The sequence below is a fragment of the Polistes fuscatus genome, unplaced genomic scaffold (genome assembly GCF_010416935.1).
Source record: "Polistes fuscatus isolate 324 unplaced genomic scaffold, CU_Pfus_HIC Scaffold17, whole genome shotgun sequence".
In the NCBI taxonomy this organism is placed as follows: Eukaryota; Metazoa; Arthropoda; class Insecta; order Hymenoptera; family Vespidae; genus Polistes; species Polistes fuscatus.
Window position 1 is genome coordinate 1790561 of NW_025113075.1, and position 24369 is coordinate 1814929.

The window sequence follows — 24369 nt, forward strand, 5'->3', positions numbered from 1 at the left end:
TTGATATATCGATACTTCGATATTATAAATAAATGAGCAAGAAAACAAACTCATTCGCGACGGATAGATTCTAGCAGTTAAGTGGTGGCTCAAAGCCCAGTTCTTTTATTAGAACAGCCAACTTAATGAAAGGAGTCGTCCGAGGTTTTTAAATATATTAAAATATATTAAAAGATATTAAAAGATATTAAAAGTTAATATTTATCAAATATTGTAGAGTCCTTAGCCGCTTAGATGAATTTCTATAAAAATGTATTTATGTCTTATGTATTATGTGTTTTAATCATATTTTTAGATCAGGATTTTCAGCTTCTAATCTACTAATCTCCCGTTTCTCCCCCCTATACTTTCTGCGTTCTCATCTATGCCTGTGCCCAGGTGCTACTCGTATAGGTGAGAAACGGTTAGTATAGGTTTAGTTTTAAGTTTTTCCCCTATTGGCGGCTGTCATTGTGCTAGTGATTGCACGGTGTACGTTGCACCTGTGTGTGCGTTTAGGTGTGTGCATTGTACATCGTTTCGTGATACGTACTATCGCTTTTATTATTTTTTAAAGTTATTGAATAAAAATAACTTGTAGAGTCACGCGTACGATACGAACTTTTTTTTTTTAACAATCGTTTTGCATAGTAGAGTTACCGCATTTATTTGTGGAAACTTTAATATACTCGTATATTACTAGTATGCACATATACTAGTGTATACTTGTATTTTTGCTGTAGTTTTTTATGCAATAATCACTAGCCTTGGCAGACGATTACAGCATTGGTACGTACTCCCATAAGTTTAGAAAACGCGTTTGAACTAGGGTGTCGGAGGTGCCCCGGGGCATGCTCTCTAGTTTAGGCTTTTGCACCCTGGTGGTATGTGAGAGAATCGTGGAGTGGGTGGGTGGGTATGTATGTGTATTTGCTCTTTTTAAATACGGTAATTGGCAGGCAGGTAGCATACTTCTTTGAGCGAATGTGAAAACTTTAATTTTAAGTAGGTAGGATCCAGGAAAGGCACGAGGTTCGCTTCCACTCCGGAGTGGAAATTTTGCCGCCTGGTTTATACAGAACTGTTACAAAAATTTTTTTTTATTTATTCTAATATGCTTGCTTTGTAAATTTATTTTGTGACTGTTCTGTAATCTTCATTATGTATCATGATTCAAAGGGATTTGCAACAATTTCAAAGATTCATTTCTATTTCGATTCTATCTCGAACGAGATAGACTCGAACAAATTCGCAAATACTTTGATGAATTTGATACTTAGTTTTAAGTATTATGTGATTAGCACTTCGCACAATAGCGATTTTCTCTTATAATGAAAAATATTTGATATAGTTCAATATAACAAATGAATGAAATGAAAATATTGCAAGAAAATGCATTACATTTGTTGCATTATTTAATTTCAATTGAATTTTGTTATTTGATATTAAAAGTGCGACGTGTTATTAGGTCATCGAGGTAAATTATCTGCTTGGACGTTAGATTAAATGTGCTCGTGTAATATTATGCAATGAACTCTAAGTTCATCCATGGTTATACGAGCTTGAATATAATTAACATTAAATATAAATTAATTTTTTCATAATTCCATATTAGAATCATAAACGAAATAAAAGTTAATTTGCAAAAAAAGATATGAGATATCTTATCTTTCTTGCACGTTGAAAATGTCCAATGCAGTTTTCAGGGATGAAGAAAGAAGAGGCTAATGCCGAAGAGGCCCCCACTTAAATGTGGCTGAAGAGGGCAACTACTATTGAGGCTATTGAGTTATTTTCAAAAGTTCAACAGATAGTTCGAACTTTTCGAAAATAGTTCTTTAGTCATATTTTATATTTTATTATATTACATTCTTGCTCGTCATTAATTTGTAGCTGTAATTGGAGATGATGGACCATTCCATCTCCTTGGGACACCAAATTCGTGTCTACATCGTCAAAAAAGATGCATATGTGTTTAGTTAGAGTCAAAAATATTAAAATTTCCGTATTATATAATTTAGAAACTTAATTAACGTTAGTTAAATATTACATTAATTACTATTTTCTTATTTCGTTACTTACAATCGTTCACTATGATCGTATTTTTTTAAATTTGCAATTTTTCTTTTCTATAGAGTACAGTTTAAAAGTAGTTCATAATAATTAATAGATATTATTTTTGTTTGTAACTTAGTATTTTTACTTTTCCTATTTCTTTATATTTTTATTTATTTTATGTAAATGTAAATCACGCGTTTAAATTTAATTTCATTGCAACGGTAAATAAATAGAGATTTGATAAAAATAAATATAAAATTCAATTGAGAAAAGTGCATCTGCGAATTGGACGATTATTATGTCAGGCTATTTTATCACTTGATTGTATGATTAATATAGTTTTCTTTTTGTTACAGGTGATCGTCCTAGGATTTAACAATAAATCTTGGAAATTTTCTTCTATTTGAACGCCTCAAATAATTAATTTTTTTAAATAAACGCATTTCTGAAGGCACACACATGTTTATACATTAAAAATTAAATAGAATTATATAAAATTTTATTACAATGTAACTAAACTATATTTACTATCAAAGAATATATCATATATTATCATATATTATCAATGAATACTATATTCTTTGATAATATTGTATCGTCATCTCGTTAAGTATCTATTATCGTCCACTGGTGGTTTCGGTAGTAAGTAAGATGATTCTGGGTAGATAAAGAAGGCGACTTGTGAGCCTATATATATTTCTGTATCCTTCGGTCGCGATTTACAGTTTTATATTAAGTTACTAAAAAGCAATGATTAGTCGCATATCTTTCTAAAAAAAAAAACATTATTATATATATAATTTATTATTTCTATCTTAAAAATATTTCACGTAATCTAAAATATAACATGTGTTATCATATAAATAATATTATTTACGGTGTTAATTTTTTTTTGTATGTAACTTAAATATATAATAATAATAATAAAATTAAATAAAATCATGTTAAATATATATAAACAAATAAATTAATTAGAAACTAATTGGTTGATAGTGAATATGAATTGATTGATTGTATTACCGGTATACAAAGTTCATTATTTTATACATGTTGGTGGCTTGTTATTTGTTCGACGTATCGTATGAATAGGTTACGTAATAAAATAAATTATCATGAATAGAAATTTATCAGTAATACCTTGAATAAGGCAACGATTATATTCCTTATGTTACTCACAATCTATTTTACATATTTCGTGGCACGTTGCTTGAAGTGGTTGTTAGGTTAAGTGATAAAGAACAAAATTTCAATTAATATTTAAAATGCGTGCGGCTATTGCAATATTTTGTGTTTTTTTGGGATGCTGCACCAATGTGGTCTTTTTGGAACTTCTTGTTAAGTTAGTATATATATACATATATATATATATTCACTTTTCATATTATTTATTTAATATCTCCATGAAAAAAAATATTTATTATTCTGTATATTTGATATTTCATTTACAGAGAAGATCCTGGTAGTGGAAATCTAATAACATTTTCACAATTTTTCTTTATATCTTTAGAAGGATTTTTATTTACTTCCAAATGCGGAACTGTAAAACCAAACATCGGTATAAAAGATTACCTCATATTAGTAGCAATGTTTTTTATTACCAATGTTTGTAACAATTATGCATTTGATTTTAATATACCGATGCCACTACATATGATTTTTAGAGCTGTGAGTAAATAATATTAGGTGTATTTTATTAGCAAAGTATCAATTGTATTGTTTTATAATTTTTTAGGGTTCTCTAATAGCTAACATGATAATGGGTATCATAATATTAAAGAAACATTACTCATTTAGTAAATATTTATCTGTTTTTATGATTACCTTTGGAATTGCGATATGCACTATTATCAGCAGCAAAGACATTAAGTCATTGCAAGCTAAGAACGTTGAACACGTTCCAACTACGCCATGGGATGATCTCTTTTGGTGGATGTTAGGTATTACATTATTAACTATTGCATTATTTGTTTCTGCTAGAATGGGTATCTATCAAGAGGTTTTACATGAACGATATGGGAAAAATGCAAGAGAAGCTTTATATTATACGGTACGAAATTTTATAATTATATATAATATATATAGCCGATATAAATGGGTATATTTATATCGAGTTAATATTTATCAAAGACTCATTAATTGAAAAGATATTTATATGATCAATTTCAGCATTTACTTTCGTTTCCATTTTTTTTACCGCTGACGTTTAACATTTATGACCATTTTGTTTTGGCAATGGCATCGGAATCGTTGATTATACCTGTGATTAATTTATCGATGCCTAAAGTAATTGTTTATTTAATTGGAAACGTTCTTACGCAGTATCCTTATAACATTTTGTATTTATTATGATTGACTATTTAATTTATTATAATATCGTACCTAGGATACATAACCTATATATTTTTCCTAACTTATATATTACAGATATCTGTGCATAAGTTCTGTGTTTGTTTTAACTACAGAATGCACATCTCTTACTGTAACACTGGTAATAACTTTAAGAAAATTCTTTTCATTGATTTTCTCTATCATTTATTTCAAGAATCCATTTACTTTATATCATTGGATCGGTACATTTCTAGTCTTTACGGGTACAATAATATTTACAGAGGTTGTATCGAAAATCTCTCAAAGTCTGCAATATAATACTACGAAGAAAGCAAAAGTACAATAAGTATATATAGTCTCAAATTTGTTTTTCTTTTTATTTAAATGACATTTTAGAAATAATTGAATTAAAGCTGTATTACTAGTAAAGAAAGTTTCTTATTTTAATAATTGATATTTTCATGAAGAAATTATAATATTATATACATATAATATATAATGTACATACAGGATGTCTAAGAATTTTCCAGCCAAATGATATCAGCGTATTTTATGCACGAAAATAAGAAAAAAATGTTATATAAACATAGCTACGTTTAAGGATTTGATACCGTTTAGTTGGAGAAAGTTCAGACATCCTGTATATATATGTATATTATATATTTCTGTCTTTCTCTACAAAAAAATATTCGTATAAAGATTATCTACTTAGATACATTATAATAATTAAATGTCGCATTACTATATATCTATATATAAATGTAGGCTCATCAATAAAACAATTTTTGATAAACTTTTACCATAAAAATAAATTGAAAAATAGATAAGATCTATTAAATTTGACCAAATTTAATGATAATTGTAATTTGATATATACACATATGATTGATTATTTAATAATGAACAGTTAATCCTTGGATAAATTTGTTAAATTAATAATAATATATAATGTACATAAATATAGATATATATATATATATATAGGTATATGCCAAAATGAAATAATTTGTTGCATACGAAAATCATAGTTAACACATTAAACGTCACACTGATCTCTCTATGAATTGTCCTTAGACTTTCCATCCAGGCTGTTTGGCGTTTAATGCGTTAATTATATTAATTAAATTGATTATACTTTATACATAATTATATTATATAAACGTATAAAAATGTAAGAAACTAAAAGCTTAAATTGAACAAGTATTTAAAAAAAGAAAAGAATAAGAATACTACTATTAGATGTGGCTAAATTGTAAAAAAAAGATATAGTTATCAAACTCTAATAAACTAATCGATATTTAAATAAAATAAGGAGTATTTCTAACTAACAATAAGTAATTTTTGTCAATTGGTCAACACACGCAGATTTAAGATTTCGTTTCTGCCATTTACTTTTGTTCTTTGTCGTAGAATAAAAACTTCGAAGATATTGAAAGACACTTTTATATAAGATTATTAATAGTTAGTTTGTTCACTTATACGTAACCATGGAAATATGCATAGTAAATAAAAATATAATATTCGATACCAAAATGTATATATATAAAAGGTATTGTCAGATTTCAGTTTAACATATACTTTGAGAAATATAATACAGTTAGATATTTTTTGTTTGTATTAAGAAATATAATTAACGAGAAACATTTGTTTAATATTAATTTAAGATCTTCCATATGAAAGAAATAGTCTACCTATTTAAAAAATATATATATATATATCATACAGAAATGCTTAGTAAAGATTGTAAGATAAATCAAATTAATTTATTTCATTAGAGAAATAAGAAACTTATCTGTTCCGTTATAAATTTTTGCCCATATTTGAGATGATTCATTTCAAAGAAAATATCGTTGTACTTTAATATAATAGATCTTGCAAAGTTAACCAAAGTTTAAAATAGTATAGATTCCGGTTTTTCTACGACTTTGCAAATGTTGCATAATTCATCGACCAAAGTTTCATATCTATAAGCCACTCGTATATCCGGTACATTGGTCCTAGTGATATCATTACCAGCAACACCTTCTTTTGTATAATTTGGACCAAGCCAGTATTGTTTACTCTATAAAATATTTGGATTAAAATTATTTAATATAATATACACAAAATATAAAATATAAAAATCTATTACATAAATATTACAACAAACCTTGTGTGGGAAACCACTCATAAGAACTGAATTACGAGCTAGTTCGCACATATCGCATGAACTGAGCTTCCATACTTGTGCAGCAATACTATACTCTTCCATCAAAGGTTCCTATGAACGAATCAAAATTTGTAAAGAAACGTTTGTAGTAATATAAACTATATAATATATGAATTTTTATTTTTCTTACTTTTGTGAAGTGGAATTGTAAAGGATCATCCGTTGAAAGACTTACGCACAATCCTCTGGCAAGATATTCGGGTAGAGGATTACGATGATAGTTTAAGAAAAGAGAATTGTTACTTAACGGAGACATAGCAATGCCAATTTGTGCCAAATAATACAAATATTGGAGTACAGGAACTTTTCTTAGCAAAAGCCCATGAGAAATATTTTCTGCCATCATGTAACCACAAACAAGATGTTGAATCGGTCCAGCTTCTCCGCAATGAGGGCGAAGAACAAAAGTATTGAAACCTTGTTCACTATGAAATAAATCATAATAACATTCACAAATCTTTTTTTTAACTTTTCTTTTTTATTAACAATTTAACTTACGCTCTGAAGTGATTTAATACGGTCATATTTGCATATGTATAATATTGATAGTAACCATATGGTGGATTTTCAATATCATCCCACTCAGCTGGAGGACAAACATCTTTATCAAATAATGGATTTTCGGGTTTACTTTCGTCATCAACAGAATCAAATCCTATCACCTATTGTATAAATAAATATTGAATAAGTAATAGCATAATAAGTGAATATATTTTCAAATAAATCAGTACTACTTACGTATTGTAAAAATTTGTGTAATTCGGGATGAGAATTAGGATCATTAGTAACTTCAAATAAAGGTAAAAATATATTGTTCAAAATCTCTTGGAAATTGGTTATAAGTTTATTTAACTTGAAGATATCACTATAAATAAAAGATATGCAATTAATCTTTTATATTTTATATATATATGATAAATAAATGTAAATAAGTTGAAATACGTACTAAAGTCTTGGAATTTGAATAAGCCAGCGTACATTGTCAGAATAAACGTCGCTCTGTATCGCCCATTTAGCTAACTTGTCCCATTCTTCAGGACTTTTACCATAAATGGACAATCGTAATTCAGCGTTTTGATATTTAGATTCTTCGAGATCGCTCGCTACTTCCTTGATTATGCTTGCGAAAAATTTACCATTGAGATAATTATCCGTTTTAAGAAAAACTTCGCGTAATCTGCTTTCACCGATAGGATTATATTTAGCATTGAATTTATCGAACCTGTGAAACGTGTTCCTATCCTGTGAACAAAGAAACAAACGTTTTGTAGAATAATTTAATAATTTCAAAATATATAAAAATAAAAAAAAAAAGGAAGAAACTTACAGCATGTACGTCTAGCATATCTACACTTAAATCGTACGTAGTTAAATTCATTGATTGAAAAACTTCGCTCAGTGTCATGGTTTCACCATTTTTCGAGCAAGTAACAATTTCCTCGGCATGATTTTTCAACGTTTTCTTAATAAATCTAAGAAGATGTTTTTGATTCATACACGAAGCAGCATGAATATGTGTGTCAACTTTTCTGATATTATAAAAATCTCTATGCGGAACAGCTTTCTGACTAGCCAATTCTCTGAGTTCGTTCAACAAAACGTGTAATTGAAACTTCGATGAAAGATAACTCAATCTTCTATAACAGAATGATTTCAAAGGACCGTCTGCAATCATGGCACAAAGAAGATTCATGTCTCTAACAAACACTCCTAACTCTGGATAGGAATATGGAAGTGGTTCGCCATTTTTCGCATCTTCCTCGTTTGCGAAAACGTTGAATACACCGTTTATTGGTAATATCGTGTAATTTTTAGATGGCGGAAATTTACATTCCCAAGGATCACCACGGGATGCTGGCGCGTGTACCGGATGATCTGGAAGGATCGATAAATAATTGCATTATTATTTTTTTACATTTCAAATCAAACTCAATATAATATGACTCGAATGTTTCGTTATATTAAAACTCATATTTAAATGTATATGTTAAAAATATTTATTTATTTATTTATTTTGTTTAAATTTGTTACGTGCAACACGCACACGCACACGTACCTGCGATAGCTTTGCGATCATCGTGCTGAACTTCGTCGTTGGAAGTAACAGGTCGTTTATCGATGCTGCGTAAAAATTTGGTCGTGATCGAAGGAAAACTTTGTTTAGAATTGTTCATATAATTTTCCCTAATAACCAAAGCTTGAACGAGCATCTGGGATGCCTGTTGAAGATCTTCCAAAGGTACCTGCAAATACACACCCACCTTATAACAAACAATTCATATTAATAATAGAAATATTTTACAACATAATATTCGTATTTGATCTTTTGATATATTTTTCCTAAGAGATAATAAAATTCTTGCGACATTCTTGCTAACTTATTTGAATCGTTCGATAACGAAAGTAAGTTAAATATGTGTCAATGATCGATTAAAGGGGATGATATCATGACCTACGTACGTTACTTTCATCGTTAATTATACATTCGTTATGTTCACTGCATCGTCATTATTAATGATTATTATTAAATATTTGTTAAGTTAAAAAAAACAAAAAAACATATATTTATTAAGTCAAACAAGATCACACTTTTTTTTTCGTACGCGCGAGTAAGAGGAGAGAAAAAAAATATTAAAGTATAATAGTGGAAAGAGAGACTCGTATTTGACAAAGGTTTCTTGAGTGACAAATGCACACGCAAGGTTTCTCGACCAAGTTAAGTCTCGAAAGAAACATCATGAGTGTTCCTAATTCCAAGGATCATTTCTTATCGAATAATATAACATTTGTTAATTTCTTAAATATTTGTTATTTTATTTGTAAATCAAACTTACTCCCGATGTATCTTCGCCGGATATTGAAACTCGTTGAAAGTGTGGTACGAAGTCATTTTCTTCGAAATTAAATGATGGATCATCGGTGTGATCGGGTACTCCGGGACCAATCGATGGTTCATAATGACTGCGTCTTTCTTCGAGATCCTTCGCGGCTCTATAAAGAAACAAAAAAGAACAAATTAAACAAAAAAAAACACGACAAAATTACGAATCAAAAATAAACGAAGTAAGAAGAAAATTTGTAGCGTTGCGTACGGGGTAAATTTGAATAAAAAAAATACAAACAACAGGCGATACCTCGCGCGTGCGATTACTCGAATCTCGGAAGAGAGTATAAAAATATATTTCAAGTTATATTTATAAACATTTAAAATGATAATTGATAAAAGACAATGACCAGGTTTAATACATTGAACTTTCGACTGATATTTCGTTGATAATTGGTAATGTTTTAAGGAAAATATTTAATAAAACAATGAATGATTCGAAGGTTAATGATTATATCGGTATAATGAATAGATACACGATTGAACTAAAAATAACTTAACAGGATAGATAATCATATTTTAAATGGATATCCTGTCGGGTAAGATTATAACTCTATTAGGTCAGTCTAACTTTATTGATGTACGTGTCATAGTATATTAAATAAAAAATATATATTATCTTAATTCTCTCTCTCGAAAATAACGCAAGGATATTCAAGCTTTCCTCCCTCAGAAATATATGACACCTAATTACTTTTTTTTAAACGATGTGTAGTAAGATTAGAAAAGAAAAAGAAGAAGAATAAAAATCGTTTGATTTACCTCAGAAGTATGGTATTATCCCGTAGCCATTTTTTCGATTCATTTGCACCAGCAAACATGTTACGTATTCCTATTCTTATTTGCTATTGTCGGTTTGTTTTAAGCACGTATTTGAAGACGCACAAAACTTTACTAACAACACGCTAATGTCTTTACTTTTCTTTTTATTTGTCTTTAAATAAATATCTTATCTCACAGAAGTGTACAAAAAAAAAATATAAATAAAATAAAATAAAGAAAAAAATATTGTTTCAATATAATCGCTATTTTAAAAAGTTCATATTTCTCGTTAAACTATAATCAAGATTACAACATTTTTTGAAACTTCCGTATCGTAGAATATCGCATGATTCATTCTAATCATATGAGTTTATTTTAAGAAATTGAATACTTCATGTGATTTTCGATAATATTTATTAAAGTATTAATACATCTAACCGCATCCACAAATGCACGTAAACAATTTAAATCTACAGTTATAAATGTTTTGTAGTGTTGGTGGATCTCCTTTACATGAATGTTTCCTTATCAGTCATATATTATCCCACACTTATTTGATATGTATTAGAATGTTAGATATTCTCTCACGTATAAAACATAAACTATCGCCATAACGATGCTTATGTGTAGTGTTTGGAATAATTACCATAATGGAATAAAATATGATTGATGGAAAAAAGGGTAATTTTGATCGTTCGAAAAATAATTCACTATCTTTAATTTCGTACTTGTTGAGTTGATTTTTGTTTGAATGTTTTCTAATTAGAGCAAAATGTGAGGGAACATGATAATGAAAAGTAGTAACCTGTTGCTACAACATCAACCGCTTTTCTCTTTGATAATTTCAATTAAATTAGCTTGTGTGCCTCTTTCGATTAAACAACCACCACGTGTCTAATACGATTTATCAAAGGTTAGCCAAATATATTATCGACGTAAAGACGATTTAACGTGTTATAGAATATTTTAATAGTTTATTAAACGTGATAATAATAATAATAATCCACGTGTTCGTGGAGACGATCATGTATATCAAGAACAATATTAAATTAATTCAATGAAATAGACTATAATACTTAAAAGAAAATGAAATGTGAAAGGTGTTGTGTCACACTGCAGTAGAAGAGAAGAAACCGTCCAATGTCACGGTAATGCGGTAACTCGTTGTACGATTACTCCCCACTACCCTTAAAAAGAAAAATAGAAAGAGAGAGAGAGAGAGAGCAAAAACAGGAAGAAAGTAGAAAAAAAAGAAAAAAAATATGATGACGTAAGATGTATCTAATCTATATTTTCACGATCGATCGTTGAGAAAAATTCGAGGCATCGAAACACATGCGTATACTCACACACATACGCGTGTACACGCGTGTAGGATTAAAAAAAAGAAAAACCGTATATAATACGGTTTTATTTATTTGAAATAATTTACGATTTGTTCGAAAATAAAGGAACACCTTCTAAAAGGGAAAGTTTTGTGTATTTTTGATTTGTTAAAAATTAATGTTTAATTTTCGTCTCAATCACTCGGACGGTTTTTAATTACTTCGATGATTTCGTGTCTCGTGCATAGTTCTGATTTTTTTTCCCGAAATATCATGGACTATGCAGAAAAGTTTTCAACGTCCGGTCGCGTCAACGTTCGCGCAAGTACTGAGAACGATAGCGAGGGCAAATCACCAGCAGCACACATAAGCAACAACCCCTTCCTATTTTCGTGTCGTATGCGTTCCTCGTATTACGTGTAAAACCAATACAACATTATACTTCCGTTTACACGCTTCTCATCCAACTATTTTCCCCTATATTTTTCCACCACCACCACCACCACCACCCACCACTACCACCACCATCTCCACTAATACTATTATCATCACTAATACCGTCACAATTTACTGCACTACCACTACTCACTTAATACTTTTTCTACTTTTATGGTACACCTATATCCATTTCAATTACAAATATTACAAGTCAAACAAAATATTAAAAACGTTCTAACTCGAACTAGCAATGTAAACTCGATTATTCCTCTTTCTAAATGAAGACATTCTGTTTTCTTTCATTAAAATCGTGAAATGTCTTTCATTAAAAGCACCCGAGCATCTCGTCTCTCGCTAATTAATATATACTCTGTTCATTAATTAATACATTGATTGAATTAATACAATTCCGTCTCGATCGTTTGCAAGAGTTCTACCATTACTTTTAATTGCATAAAGTAAATGAAAAAAAAAATTAAGAAGAAGAAGAAGAAATAAAAAATAAACAACATTATCTGGTGCATGAAAATAAGTTCGCGTTAACCGCAAATTGTGTTTACTCTTTTGTCCGTAATTTATTTTTAAATATAAATTATAGATTACAGTTAAAAAAAAGAAAAAGACAAATAAAAGATTATAATTATGGCGTTAAATTAATGTACGCGATTATTACCCTCGAAGAATATACCTTTATTATACGGATGATGATGTAGAAATTGAGATAAGCAAAGTTACGTCAAGTAGTCTAAGCTTAATCATGCAGGCTCCGTGCTGAATTATTGATCGAAACTTTGCAACACACGCGGAAGTAGAATGATAGATATACAAATGAGAAGGATCCTTGATCGTATTGTGTGTGCTATTTATAACGCGTATTATAATATGCAATCGATTTACATAAATTTGAACAAAATCTAGAGGTATCCTAATTTTATTTCTTCTTCTTATTCTTTTTCTTTTTTCTTTCTTTCTTTTTCTTTTTTATCTTCACTCGTGCATATACGTGCATGATTATATCTTTGTTTATTCTTTTCGTGTCACTGTATCATCATAATCATAATCATCATCATCATCATCATCATCACATCACCATGAGGAAACGGCGTGACGCAACGTGTCTACACACATTCAACGTGACAGGATAAAGGCGCGACCTCGTTTCAAGATTCTTGTGTTGAGTTTTCATGAATTCCGAAGCGACCGTGGGATCGATCGGTTTATTTCAAGGTTACACCCTTTCTAACAATCGTTATAGTTATTTCTTCTTTTCTCCCTTTTATTTTTTTTTATTTTTAATATTTAAACCACTTCGTTCAACGATGAAAAAGAAATATTGTTTGATAAGATTAAAGATTACTTACTTAACAGTAAGCTGTCTTTGGATGAGCAGCTTCTTCTCGATCTGTTCGATCGGAAATTGCGGTACTTCGTAAGGTGCTGAAATTTCATTTGGTAATTCTTGCGGAGCAAGTCTTAATGAAGTACCACCACCACTTGCTCCTGTTACGCTACCTTCCAGACCATAAACAGGACTTTCGCTACCTGGAATAATAAACAAACGTGTTTCTAGAAACTGCTCGGTAAATTCACTGTTACTGAATTTATAGCATTGGTACACAGAATTAATTTGTTTTCATTCAATATGTTTATTATGCAATAACAGAAGCAAAAACACAGGTGAAACATAATTTATATATATAATTATTTATTTATACGTAACGACTGAGAACAAAAAATAAAATGAAATAAAAAGTGCACGATGATTTTTAAACTGTGTATTTGCAATTTAAATTCGAAAGATAAATTGTAGAAATAAAAAATCGATATATCCTTTTTTTTCTCTCGCATCTTTATATTACAATTAACGAATAATAAATAAATTATGTTTGCGATAAAATATCATTCTATGCGCCAATACTTTATAATGAAATATAGGAATTCGTTAGAAATGAATAAGAAGGAAGAAAAAAAACAATATGAAGAATGATTACCAGTATATTTTAATTGACCGGTTTTCTGCAACCATTCGGTTACGGAATTACGTTTATATCCGGTTAAATATTCATTATCATTTCCCAGTACCATCGTATATCGATATATTATTCACGTGATCTTCCTATAGAATAAAAGTTTTAGAAATTCCACTTTGGTTATCGTCTTTAAACTTCATACGATAAAATCTGACCGTTGGAACATCGATCGTCGTGAGTTTTTAATAGGCTAAAATTAAATTAAGATTTAATTACTATTGGACGGGAAACCGTTTGTCCTCAAGCAGTATATTCCTCCTCGACAAATTTCGCAATATTTTCATTCGGCGCAAAGTGCAATAAACAAAATATGTTTCTTTTTTTATATATATATAGTATATATCATTATAAAAAAATAATTTTCTTTTATTAATACGGCAGCGATGAAACGAGTCACACGTGGGAAATAAGTGAATTCTATTCGTGGTTTTTCTTTTCCTTTTTTTTTCTTTTTTAAACGTAAATAATTTATTAGTTTGTTTTTTTCTTCTTTTTTGTAACGCAGAATATAATTAGAATATTTCACGATGCATGTATAGGTGTATGTAATATAAACTGACATATGCTTTATATTGTTATAATGTATATGTATGCAATCGCACAAGTTGAAAGAAACAAACACTTGTAATTGTTGGAAACACTCTTATTGCAATGGCGTACTCCCTTTTATTTAGCAATCGGTCATTCGAATAAGTTGTTATTATTTTATTTCTTTTTCAAAGACGCCATATAGAAGAAACGGGTTCTGTAGTTTATAGATCGACGCATGCACGCGAACGCAACTATTATTAGAAATAGTAGGGATAGATTATGGCGTGAGTTGTTCTCGAAGGAGTGGCAATTCCGAATTATTATTATATTTTTTTTATTTTTATTTCTTTTCTATTTCTTTCTTCTTTTTTTTTTTTTTTCTACAAACACAAATTACACTCGCGGGAAAAAAAATTTCACGAATTTTGCGATGGGAGTATAATGCGGTTCGTATTTTATTTTTTTTTCTTTATTTTTACGGTCTTAATCTTATGTTTAATCTCGTAGTCTCATCGACGTTCGTATAAATTTATTTAATTTCGTTTCAATTTATTTGTACAGATATATATATATGTGTGTATATCTCTGATAGTAAAAAAAAAAAACTTTACCGTTATCGAAATGAAAACAATGATTTAAATATTATTCCCGATTCGTGTGGATAATATACATATATATATATGTTATTTTTTCATTGTCCAGTGTATAATACGCATAAAAGAAGTTAGGATTTTTCTTATCAGATAAAGGTTATCGAATACGATCGTCGATATAAATAATTTCAAAATATCATTGGAATTATGATTTTAAATATGAAAATAGATTAAAAACGAATGAAAATATATGAAGTATAATTAAATTTGGCTAAGATCTCGCGTAGGAGGATACATTTTCAGCCATAATCGCGAAGTACGCACATTATTTCTTGGCGTTGATTCATTTCCAAACGAAAAAAAAAAAGATCGATCTTTTAGAAATATTATATTACATTCAAAGAAATTTTCAAAAAACGAATAATTACATTACTATTGTTACGTATAATAGAAAAAAAAGAAAATGACTAATATTTATCGTACAATTTTTTGAAAATAAAATCTTGAAGGCAACGAATTGAAAATGAATATGCGAAAGCCATTCCGTTTCTTATCGTTTTAAAGAAGACGGAGAGGAGAACACATAGATAAATAGATATTTTCAACGAACTGTATATTTATCAAAGATAAATTCATGAACATTTTCAAACCGTATTCTCAATTATTTGATCGTAATTGAAAAATACATTTTTCGAAATCTAGAATCTTTTCTTTTTGTAATCGACGTTTCAATGGTTTCTTTTTTGAGAATCATCGAATCGTAGGAAAATAGGTTTTAATCTCGAACATAATCGAGATAGATTTCATTCTTACCGTGGAATTTCTCAAACTAAGAACAACAATAAGTGAGAAATATTTTCTGCTCTAGTTAATATATATATATCTTTTTTAAGCTTGATTTAACAATTTTTGTTGTTGTTCAATAATAACACAGAAAAATAAACAATCACGCCATACACGCAGCACTCGCGCACGTGAGAGAACAAATAAACGTATCGATACGATATTCTCGTATGTATCGAATCTCGAACAAAAGCAGAGAAAAAATAGATATAAAGAGAGAAAGGAAATTAAAACGAATTCAGTTTATGTTTGAGAAAGAGGTCGGTGACCATGTTAACTGGTTGCAAGTGTTGAATACACTGACTGTAGTTTGTGCTTGGCACTTGGTAGACATCACAGAATCCGTACGTGAAATTTCTCCCCTCTTCTTCTTCCCCCCCCCCACCCCACATGCATACACGCAAATAGAACACGCACATTGCGCACAAGAACGAGTAAGTAAATAAATTAGTAATTAACCAACTACGAACGTGCAAAGGTGTAACACACATCCGGGATTCTGTGCCAAGATGACGTGGTTTCTTCTTTCTTTTCTTTTTTTTATTCTTTTTATTATATTTTACTTTTTTTTTTCTTAGCGCCACCAATGAAATTCGTTTAATTATTTTTTTTCTTTTACAATTTTTCCCATTACTTTCCATTCCCTTTTTTGATATTTTCTTCTTCGATAGAGGTATAGATTTGTTCGTGGAAAGTATTTTATTCTGCACGGTTGTTTATTAGAAAATATCATATTTCAATTTGTATTTTTAATCCTTATGTATTTATATTTTTTTTTTTCAGAATGAATAACAAGGCTCGACGTATGCGAAAAACAATTTCGTGAATCATCCATCGTCGTTGTTATTTCGCATACAAATGAAAATTATTTCTCTCTTTGTTCGCGAAATGGGAATTGCATTTCTTTTACGTTGAGAATAGAATTTTTTGTATTAAATGAGCTTAATTATTATACATATCTGGATTTTGAAATTGTATAGAAAGTTGAGAATTCTATGATGATAGGTGGAACAATGGTGTCTCTCCAATAGTAAGAACAATCAATGTTCGTCTCTTTCATTACTCTCTCTCTAAGTTTTCACATCCTCCCAACTCTATCTTTATCTCTTTCTCTCTCTCTATCTTTCTCTGATTTCCCATAAATGCTTTTCCTGACAAGTACATTCAAACGTGCCCTTTGTAAATACACTTTACATTTAACAATATAATATTCTAAAATATTCTGTTTTATCATTAAAATTAGGAACAGTTTAAGTATACCGATTTATAAAATTATCTTTATCTTTATAAAAAAAAGAAAACAATACCAATTATATTTATAATTACAATTATCTTAAAATCGAATGAACAACAAAAAATATAATACACGATGAAACATTTGACAATTAAAATTCTAAAACTTATATACATGTACATATATATATATATGTTAGTAAAAAAAATTGTAATTTAAATTAAAACTTTCGGTACTTCGAAAGATCAACTTAGTTAGTACATATTAATAGATTTTCGAGAAAGGTACGCTTTCTCAACGCAATACATAATACACGTATAATATAAGTATATAGCCATGTATATATGTATATATGTATATGTGCATAATATAGTTAGTTACTTTACATTTAACAATATAATATTCTAAAATATTCCGTTTTATCATTAAAATTAAGAACAGTTTAAGTATACCAATTTATAAAATTATCGATCTTTATGAAAAAAAGAAAACAATATACCAATTATATTTATAATTACAATTATCTTAAAATCGAATGAACAACAAAAAATATAATACACGATGAAACATTTGACAATTAAAATTCTAAAACTTATATACATGTACATATATATATATATGTTAGTAAAAAAAATTGTAATTTGAATTAAAACTTTCGGTACTTCGAAAGATCAACTTAGTTAGTACATATTAATAGATTTTCGAGAAAGGTACGCTTTCTTAACGCAATACATAATACACGTATAATATAAGTATATAGCCATGTATATATGTATATATGTATATGTGCATAATATAGTTAGGGTAACCAGAACGATGTGGTTCTTCGAGGATCGTTCAAGTCACTTGGTGTTTTTCTCGTGGAAAGTCTTGTCAGTGAATCAAGTTTTGGCAACGAACCAAACTCTCCTTTCTCGATGAGAGAGAAAAGATAAAGAGAAAGAAAAAGAAAGAAAGAAAGAAAGATAGAGAATCTCTCTCGTTTACTTGCTAGTGGAAAAGATCAATACCATCTCTTGGCACCGTTATCTTCGTACTACGTACAAATTCTTAAGCTACTCGAATTTCCTTCTATTATTTTGAATCTAAACGCATCTAACAATTTGTTACTTTTCTATTTAACTTTATGTATCATAATTCCGATGTTTATCATCTACCTGCATAGTCAACTTCGTAATACGGAATCGCTTTAAATAAACACATGGTCGTAGTCTAACGAAAATATATTCTTTTCTTTGAATCGTTCACTTCAATTCTATTGAAACAATTCGAGGATAATATTATATTTGCATATCATACGTATTTTGTTGTTTCTTCTTCTAATCTATCGGAGATTTGTTAAATCGAAGAACATTTTAATCGTTCGTTAAAGAAAAATTTACCTAACGAGATAGAAAACAATTTATTCGATCTCTCTGACACGCGCGCGAACATATGTAATATTTTTTCTTTACTCGCGTATCAATATTCATTTAAATTTGTATTCGAATTGTCTCTAATTGGTACAAGTTCCAAGCTAGAAAAATATTCCTTTTTAGAAAATAAATATTTGTTGATACTTTTTTGTTTATATGTTAATTACTATCGTTTAATAATTCCAGCTCATTAAAACTGATTTTGATTATACGTATATAAAACGTGTCGATGAATAAAATGTTAATACGCGAAATGTTTTTATATTCGTTTTAATTTTGAACAATATAATACAGTGAGTTAATTTTTATCCTAACGTAGACATTATTTTGATTTTTTTCTTTTCTTTTTATTTATCAAATCTACTCTCGTATTTTTCAACATAATCTTGAAACTTTTCAAACCCGTTACTCGCATATATAAATAGAAAATGTATATATATATACCTGTTTTACTTGGATCGGATTTTCGTATTTTGGTGAAACCCGTCTCGTACATAATTTGAATAATTTTAATATATAAACTTCGTAATTATTCGTATATATCGTTAACAAAAAATTCAATCAAACAAAAATATGAAGAACAATAATAAATACGAACAACGGTTACCGAATAAGACAACGATTGTATTACGACTAATTGCTTATCTTTAACAGAAGAATTTGTTTCTCTCCAATCAAGAATCATTTCACCTCCCACTTTTACATTTACAAGCATATTTCTGATAAATTTGACGTTTATAAACTTACAGAGAGAGAGAGAGAGACATACAAGTGTTAAACTTATTTACATTGACTTCATAACAAACGTTCAACGTAATTTTATATGTTTCTATACATTAAATATTTTTAAAATACTTGATGTCAATACTTGAACGTCATTGATAAGATACCGTTGGTAATCGCATTTTAAAAGTAATTTTTCCTATTGTTTCCCTAGTCGACTAAAATAGCTTCGTGCAGACGATCGTTTTAAGAGACCACTTACGCAACATTAACGCTCCAAATACTTTCAATGACAATTTGTTTTAAATGCCATTGAAAATTATACGATCCTACGCATACACACACTTATACATATATATATATACATACACATAGATATTATATTATTTACAATAACGGTATGTTAAATTTTGTGTATTAACATTTAATTAATAAAAGTGTAATTTCTTGAATTACCTTCTTCGGTATCGACGAGAAAGATCGATGGTAGCCGAATTCCAAGAAATGTTTCGTTTTCCGTTGTCGTCACACCTCTGCTCGACATTTTGATTTTGTATTTTCTTTTTTTTTTTTTATTATTATTATTATTTTTAATTGTATTTTTATAATATATTACTTTAAAACAACGATAGGCACGATAGATGGTTCTTTTCAAACTGACTCGTTAAATGGCATCGATATTATTACTCGAAGAACTGACGTTAAAAACTACGTTTAAAATATTACAAGCAGTCGTCCAATGATTGGCTTGTCTTACACTTTGCTTAATTTTTTAGCTCAATAACACACATACGTTAAACGTTACGTGTTGCATACTATTCTTATCAAGTACATGGTCACAACAAGGTATACGAGTAATATACTTTTGGCCAATTTAATTTATTGGTATTTTATTTTGTTCACTTTCACTTTGATCCGTTTTGATTTATCACGTCAAATCGAAAGGAAATGTCTTCAATTTGTATCTCTCTCTCTCTCTCATTCGTATATAATATCGATATTAATGATATTTAATTAAAAATAATACACGAATGTAATATTTGGAGAGTCAAGAGTGAGTATTCGACAAAATGAAAATGAACGTGATCAAAATATGAAATAAATATAAAAAAGTACTTGTGAATGATGTGTGAACTAACTGACTGCTTGCTGTTCGTGGCAACCGAACTGAACTATACTAAACTGAAACTAACGAGAGTTATTTTCTTTCTGTTCATCCACCGACACCTCCTTCGGAGGATCCCGAACTCTGTTAGTGTTGAAAAACAGACAGAGAGAAAATATTCTGACAGTGTCAAAAATACTACAAGGAGAAACGAAGAAGAATACGTGGGCTCAGGCTTAATGCCAATATTCGAACGAAAATCTGTTCGATTAATTTGTGTATCATGTTCATTCACTATTCAAACGTCAAAGATTATTTCGAAATAATTATCATTATAATTGTTTCTTCATGGGTTAATAATTTTGTGCAAAATAAAAATCATCAATTTTTGAAAATTCTACGATATATAATTCTGTTTTGTAAAATATTTCTATGGTTTTGTGATCTCGTTAAATATAAAAATGCATTTCTACGAAATACAGTTTTGCAAATTTTATGGAACACGGTTGAATGAGTTTAAGATTAGATTTTGGATATTTTTGACAATAATTTCGGAATATTTTGAAGATTATATTAACAGGAATGAAAAAGACAAAATGAAAATAATTCAACAAAACAAAGAAAACTATTTAAATCAATGTACATATCATTTTCAACAGATGAGAAAGATTAAATGTTACGTTTCAATGAATAATTTGACGAATATAAAGAATTTTATTATTGTCACGTTTGGTGACAATTGCGTAATAAGGTGAACATCAAGTGGTCCTCGTCGTGACAAGAAATTATAAATATTCACTAAATTGCTTTTATAATGCTTTCTTCTTTCGTAGCACGAAAGGCAAAGTTAATGGGAGTTCGTGAAGTTTTCTTAAAGAGTAAGAAATCGATATAGCGTATGTATTTGTATATGTGCATATATATACTCGGTATATACACGTGTACATATAGATGAATAAAGTTAGAAAACAAAGTTGATGCTAAACGATCGATCCTGTACTTTGTTAGCACTTTTCTATGCTACTGTCTTTTTTTTTTTTATTTTAATAAAACATTCATTTGTTAGATTTATTATCTATTGGGTTTATCCGGGCAACCCAATAATTTTTAATAAAAACAAAACAAAATTTAGGATGAATCTTTTTGTTGCAGTTGCCAGGGGACCCTTATCAACGTGAGGCCCTGTATTATACATATAATATATAATTCTGTTTTATTTTTAATGAAATTATATTTATAATTATTATTATTTACAGGAAAAATTCAAGGCAACAAATGGTGGTGGTGATGGGGGGGGTTGCCTTCGTGAACTCATAATAATACGCCGATGCCCTAATTTTTATTTGATAATAAGTAAATGAAAAGAAAGGTATAAATTAGTTTAACACTTACGACCACGTTGATCAGGGTTGTGTCCTTGTGTGGTAGAACTATCGGCATCACCTTCGCCATCCAATTCGTAATAAATTCTATCGGATGCAACGTTATTGTCATTTACTCCATTTACATCAACTACACCGTTAACCGCAACACTATCCTCCATATTTTCCCTGTGGACATTCGTATATATATATAACTGTTAAAACTTGACAAATTGATCATGCAATTTAACAGTGGTTACATTCAAGAAATAATATGAACCATGATGAAAAGCAAATACAAACATGGTTCACTGCAATTGTGTCATTTCTCTTTTTTCTGTTTTTTTTTTTTTTTTTTTTTTTTTATCTTCTAGGGGAAGTAAACGAATAAGGGATAAAGTTTTAACGAAGCAAATTTATTTTATGATCTATTGCAAACGTTATTTTTATCACCTTGTTAAACTTTTTATTAATTGACTCAATAAAATAGTTTAAATGTAATAAAAATATATAACGATTTATATATTTTATATAATTATTATATTTTTTTATTATACAATAATGAAATAAAATTAATGTGTGAATATTGTGAAATTAAATTAAATTCTTTTTAGAAGACTTTTTGAAAGATTAATAAATGTTTGTTTTGTTTTTTTTTAAGTATTTGATTGTATTATAACGATCAGTTTAATTTTATTGATTACTACGTTTTAACATAACAAATTCTAAAGCGGTCTTTTAAAAAGACCTTCGGAGAAATTCGTGTTCTTTTAATAGATCATGAAGAAGTTAATTCAAGCTCGTTAAATTACAGTATCAAAGGGGGAGGGATTTGATCGTTTCATGTTCAAAAATGTTAGGTACTTTATACTAATACAATAGTGCATTAAATCGTTTAATAGAATCTTTGTATGGGTTTCTCAGTAATAACGTATTTTCAATGAATGAGAATTCTTCAAAAAATGAATCAGTGATGCAATATATGTATACATTGGTTAACTATAGTTACTCATGCTATACTTCGAAACTATTACTATTATATAAAATAATGTAATTATAATTAACTGATTCTTTCTGCGAAAAGAATTATTCTTATATATATATATATATATATATAATAAACAATAATTTTTGAGTCAGCAAAAATCAATAATTATAAAAAACAAACTTCCAAGATGTCACTGTTATTCATTCAAGATACTTGCAGTTAATGCGCAGGTGCAAAGTGCATGCAATTCTCGTTGATTTTCTTTGAACATGTGAAACACAACATTACAAATGTATACATTTAATTATCAATCAAAATGTTTCATTCAAAAACGATAATTTTGCTGAAATAATACACAAAATTGATAGATAATTAAATATAAAATTTACAAATTAATAATAATAATAATAATAATAATTTTCTCAAAGAAAATCCGCGATATGTCAAAATGATTGTTCGTTCACTTGAGAATTTCTCGACAAATTTTCATAAAACAAAGAATTTATTTTATTGAATTGATTGAGTGTCTAGAACAAAATGGTGGGCTATATTAGAACCTTGTTTTAGATCATGGGGCCCTAGATTTTTATTTTTATAGGATGTTTATGTGTGGTCGAAGTATTTGTGTAAAACAAATAAATTAAGTAGTTCTTTTTATTTTGGTTGCAAGGAAAAAATTAGGGTCTGGCATTTATGTATTAGAAATCTTAGAAAATATTAATTGGTGTTATATATGTTTGTGTGATTAGTGAACTCAGATGGTAAGGCCCATTTCTTCGACTACAATTCTTGCATTTATTTTAAAAATTAAAAAACAATGATCCCAGGTGCAAGATTGTGCATTTGTTTTTGTGTATCCTACGCTTGGGATGGGAACAAATTTGTAAGGGAGTGTTTGATGCATTAAAAATCGATAAACATACTTACATAAGTTATAAACGATGAACAATCAGGATTCTTGGAATGTTTATAAATGTATTTCAATTTTCTAATTGTTTTTTTTTAATAAAAAAGAACTTACAAATAGTCAAAAGAACATCGACAAACGGTGATCACAATGCATTAAACGTACGACATGCAAGCCGGTAAAAAATTCGACCAATCGCGTGGCGTTTGAATAACCAAATTAAAATAAGCGCGCGTTTCTAAAGAACGACGTAAGTATTTATTATTTTTTTCGTCTTGATATACGACAAACACAACAAATATTACGAACTTATTTCTCAGATGTTACAGTCATATGGAAGCACTCGCATGTGCGTTGATTAGAAAATTGTAAACTTCTCTTTCTTCCTATTAATATTTAGGATGTAATTAGATTATTTCAAACTTTTTATGCAGAATATATAACAAAATAACTATCGAAAATTGAAGAACGATTATACACAACACACGCTGGAGTGTGCTGCTGGTCAGCGACTGTCACTACTGCATACCAGAGTTACTGTGTATGCGGTCAGGGCCGTATCAAACTACTCCAAAACCTCACCTACAAAATTTATACTATTAAATATGTTATATACGAACAAAGCTATAATTTCAATAATAATATTAGAAATATTT

At 28.8% G+C, this 24369-nt stretch overlaps 2 protein-coding genes across 9 annotated transcripts; one reads left to right on the forward strand and one right to left on the reverse strand.

Annotated features, from left to right (window-relative positions):
* Positions 1–3284: 3284 nt before the first annotated feature.
* Positions 3285–4728, forward strand: LOC122515297 (UDP-xylose and UDP-N-acetylglucosamine transporter-like). The gene is made up of 5 exons (XM_043632604.1): positions 3285–3376; positions 3486–3702; positions 3770–4084; positions 4204–4355; positions 4462–4728. The coding sequence occupies exons 1-5, from the start codon at positions 3300–3302 to the stop codon at positions 4709–4711; spliced, it is 1011 nt and encodes a 336-aa protein (XP_043488539.1). The 5' UTR covers positions 3285–3299; the 3' UTR covers positions 4712–4728.
* A 900-nt stretch (positions 4729–5628) lies between these two features.
* Positions 5629–24245, reverse strand: LOC122515299 (AMP deaminase 2). 8 transcript variants are annotated; one of them, XM_043632610.1, is made up of 13 exons: positions 23734–24245; positions 21850–22007; positions 13975–14203; positions 13345–13525; positions 9409–9565; positions 8631–8835; positions 7902–8449; positions 7521–7816; positions 7313–7439; positions 7073–7236; positions 6705–6999; positions 6515–6625; positions 5629–6427 (listed from the first exon to the last, which is right to left on the reverse strand). In XM_043632610.1, exons 3-13 carry the CDS (start codon positions 14066–14068, stop codon positions 6257–6259), a joined length of 2349 nt encoding a protein of 782 aa, XP_043488545.1. In that variant the 5' UTR covers positions 14069–14203; positions 21850–22007; positions 23734–24245; the 3' UTR covers positions 5629–6256. The 8 variants fall into 8 exon arrangements, with proteins under 8 accessions (XP_043488545.1, XP_043488544.1, XP_043488543.1 ...); XM_043632609.1 differs by lacking the exon at positions 13975–14203 and having other exon boundaries at positions 8631–8817; XM_043632608.1 differs by lacking the exon at positions 13975–14203.
* Positions 24246–24369: the final 124 nt, after the last annotated feature.

Bases quoted from the DNA above. Each gene is read 5' to 3' on its own strand.
- LOC122515297 (XM_043632604.1), top strand. From the start codon at position 3,300: ATGCGTGCGGCTATTGCAATATTTTGTGTTTTTTTGGGATGCTGCACC. The intron at 3,377-3,485 runs GTTAGTATATAT...TTTCATTTACAG, and splicing joins TTTTTGGAACTTCTTGTTAA to AGAAGATCCTGGTAGTGGAA. The intron at 3,703-3,769 runs GTGAGTAAATAA...ATAATTTTTTAG, and splicing joins TACATATGATTTTTAGAGCT to GGTTCTCTAATAGCTAACAT.
- LOC122515299 (XM_043632608.1), bottom strand. The intron at 7,237-7,312 runs GTAAGTAGTACT...TTTATACAATAG, and splicing joins TACACAAATTTTTACAATAC to GTGATAGGATTTGATTCTGT. The intron at 6,626-6,704 runs GTAAGAAAAATA...ATTCGTTCATAG, and splicing joins TACAATTCCACTTCACAAAA to GAACCTTTGATGGAAGAGTA.